At 43.2% G+C, this 3,860-nt stretch overlaps 1 protein-coding gene across 1 annotated transcript in view; it reads left to right on the top strand.

Annotated features, from left to right (window-relative positions):
• The window catches only part of LOC121853848 (PDF receptor-like), a 198,428-nt gene extending 195,830 nt beyond the window's left edge, over positions 1-2,598 (top strand). Inside the window, exon 8 of the mRNA XM_042348224.1 lies at positions 2,491-2,598. Coding sequence (XP_042204158.1) covers positions 2,491-2,598 — 108 coding nt within the window. The remainder of the gene's footprint in view (positions 1-2,490) is intronic.
• The last annotated feature ends 1,262 nt before the right edge of the window (positions 2,599-3,860 follow it).

The raw sequence follows: 3,860 nt of genomic DNA on the forward strand, positions 1-3,860 counted from the left end.
ATAGACAACTTCCAAACCAACTTCTTAGCAGTCGAAATCAATACAACTAAAGGCTTAATAGCAACTGGTACAACACATTTACCTTGCCGACGACAAACATTCCCGACTGGTGACTTACTAAAACTAATGAGACGTAACACACCAGCGTATTTTATAAGAGACACACCATACTCGGACACCGAAACAGAAACCCAAGGGGGAACATATTACACGACTTATTAGAAAACGGCAATATCACACACCTTGGCCCAGATTTCGAAACCTACATAACTGCAGGAAACACCGGGAAGCCGGATATAGTTCTGACCAATAGACACCACCATTTGAATACACACATGAAACCTGGACCAAGCACCACTAGCGGTCACCTGCCCATAATTATCATCCCTAGATTCTCTTTTAACAGAGCAAACTGGGAGGGTCTTAAGGCAGAACTCGACACAAACGAGCAAATACATCTAAGCAACAAAACACAACAGACATTGACATAGCCCTGGAAACATGCATGGTACACCAAAGTTACCACAGCCATGGTAAACAACACCCCCAAGACATCTTACCGTACACTACCCCACGCACAATCAACACACGAACATAAAATAATCCAGACAAGACTGAATAACTTACTAAAACACACAAACACACACGACTGGAACCAAGAAACAATAACTCTCTTCAGAAACCTAAAGGAAGAACTGAAAAAGATATATAAACAATCGCACAGCGACAAATGGAACCAGCTAATCACAAACACAGAGGCCGACTATCACAATCCAAAAATCTTCTAGAGTAAAATAAAAAACCTAATGGGCACTAACTACATAGATAACAGTCATCTTACAGATGACAACGAGGTAAAAGCTACAGAACCTGTAGACAAAGAATTGAATTTCAGAAATTTCTGGAGTAACATATATAAAATCACATAAGAAGAAAACAGAAACTATTGTAGAGTAACAGAACAGATGGTAACAACATTGCTTGTAACGAGTGATTTTAATTAGTATTACAAAATTCAGTAATTGTAGGTTTTATCTAGCGACTCAGAGCCTAGGGTGTCCTTCAGCAATAGGTGGACCAAGTGGAGATGTCCCACTAAGAGAAGAAGAAGCAATTCATCACTTGATATCATATTTAATTCATTGCATTTTGTGAAGGTAACGCCGGGAAGTGAAATATGGCTGACAACAGAGAAAAACCAGGAAAGGATGCATTATTTTAGTAATATGTGGAGTCTTTTTCGCAAGGAGGAAGATAGAAAGGGAGAGATATGTAGTGAGGGAGGGATATATAGATGGAGAGAACGAGGGAGGGAGGGAAAGAGAAAGAGAAATTAGGGAAGACAGGAGAGAGGGAGGGATGGAGGTAGAGAGGGAGTAAGAGGAATGGATTGAGGAAGATAGAGGGAGGGAGAGGGGAGAAAAGAGAGGGAGAGAGGGGAAGGGATGGAGGGACTGATTTTCTTTGAAGTTAGAATCCAAACCACCCTGGCCTATAGCAGTGGAACGTAGGCGTGTAATACTATAGTAACAGGGTTTGATAGATAGACGGAAGACAGACAGACAGATAGATAGATGGATAGACAGATAGATAGAGAGAGAGAGATGAATAGATAGATATATAGATCCTTCCTTTCCTCATTTACACTGCTCCCTCCTCCCCCCCTTCCCCTCATCTCCCAGCAAGGTAGGTGTTAGAGTCCCTGGCCGACCCATGTGAGGATTACTGCCGATAAGAGGATTTCGTTTAAGTATATTATGGCCTGAATTTTTTGGAACTAACGAGGCATCTTTTGAGGGCAATGAACTGAGAAGATGAAGACATGGAAAGCAGAGAAGACGATAGAAATAAAAAGGAGAAAAGAAGGATAAAGCAAATAAAAAGAAGAAAATAACCACATGAAAGAAGAGATGGGAAGAAGTAAATGATAACAAGAACAAGAATGAAATATATAAAGAATCATTATAATAACATAAATGAAAAATTACTAATTCTAAGAAGAAGAAGAAGAAGAAGAAGAAGATGAAGAGGAGGAAGAAGAGTGAACCGAAGGGAAGGAGATAGAGAGAGGAGAGGCTGACTATAAGACAGATTATAAAATTTCCGGGTCGTTTGGCGACTTCATTTCCTGCTGTCCTCCTTATCAAGATATTTCTCATATTCTTTCTTTATCACTCTAGGTATGTCCCTCTTCTCATATTATTTCTTTATCACTCTAGGTATGTTGATTTCTTCTGGACTTTTTGAAGCAAACTGTAGCTGCGACTTCCACTGTGGCTGTGTTATAACAAGATTATATTAACACTAAGGTCAAGGAAGCTGTATTAACCCACACCGCCTGTCTGCTTTCATCACAGGTCAATATTCTGAGTCCATCTAGGTGCCTATTAGAAATACTGGGATTTTAGGAGCTGAGATTTTATTTGTGCTTGACAGTAAGCAATGACATGACATTTTCCATGATGTTGCTGGGTTTGTCATGTCTTCCAGGCCATTCTCTTGAGGAACAACAGTTGGGGACGTGCAGATCATATCAGTGTGAATATCAAGTATTCATCTAGCCCCTACATGTCTCCGGCGAAGGTTCTGGAAGCGTAACAAAACCTCTACTGGGAGCGCGTCACTCAGGCGGGAAAATTCCACCTGCGGCGCTAAACTGCTCCCCTCCCTCCCCTGCACGTCCCTTGTGAAAAGTATTCAAAAACCCCACACACACCGGGATTCTTTCTACTCCCACTGTATTTCAGTTTTACCACTTTTCTTCAATCCTTAATAATATTTTTTCACCTCATAACTCATGACTCCAAAGCCAAGTCTCCAGCAGCTGAACAGGGAGGTGAGACGACGCATGTCGCAGTTACTCCCGACCCACGTGCTTCCATTTCCTCACGTCGGCGCCTGGCCAGACTTACTGTCGCCACACACGCCACTCTCACTTTGACGTGGATATCTCGTCTCTGTTGAATTGACTTGCTTGTTTCTGTGTTTTATGCTCACATTTCTTCGTGCCCTCACCGATTATCCCAGTATTAAAGAACCCTGCGGGAACTGTCGTTAGGACAGGCCACAAAGGGGCCCCTTAGAGAGGTGTGAGCTGGGCAGGTGAATTTAGCTGATAGGGTAGAGTAGGCTCCCCCTTTTGAGGGGTCTTGCTGCAAAACCAGAGCCACCAACTTACGACCCCCGTTGTGGGGCGGGGGGGGTGGGATGAGGTGGGTACGGCACTGGTCCTAGGGCAACAAGGGACAATGTAGGTGTAGTGAGCCTTCATTGTCAATTTATTGATATAAAGACGAGCGAGAGATGTGTAACCGATGGAAGGAAAATGCCACAAGATGCCTCGGAAGGAAAACAACATGTCCGACATAGACAATATGTCCCCAGCAATCCACCCCGTGGCAGAACCACCCACCTTCGCGATTCCGACTGTGATGAAGTACAAGATTCCCAAAGAAACCGAATTCAACCATGCATAAGAGGTATGCATGGAACTGGAACTGGAACTAGAACTGGAACTGGAAATAGAATACAAGAACATCAAGTTCAGTGTGAAGCCCAATCTAGTTGGAGACCTGATACTCTCCCTCCAAGACCACAACACAGCCAAGATCCTCAGCGAGGTCACCAACCTCAACAGTAAGACGGTCAAGATAATACCATTAGACTCCAAGAAGAAAACAACCAGAATGGTCCTACTACGATATCCTCTGGAACTACCTGTAGAAGTCATCATAAAACATCCAAAAGTGACCAAGGCAGAGCGTTGTGTTACGAGTCAGGACAAAGCACAGACAAGGCAAGTGCTAGTGGACATCAAGGGGACAGTCCCAGAGGAGGTAAACCTAGGCAACTGGGGGATT

This window comes from Homarus americanus, unplaced genomic scaffold, assembly GCF_018991925.1.
Source record: "Homarus americanus isolate GMGI-L3 unplaced genomic scaffold, GMGI_Hamer_2.0 scaffold18703, whole genome shotgun sequence".
Classification (NCBI taxonomy): domain Eukaryota; kingdom Metazoa; phylum Arthropoda; class Malacostraca; order Decapoda; family Nephropidae; genus Homarus; species Homarus americanus.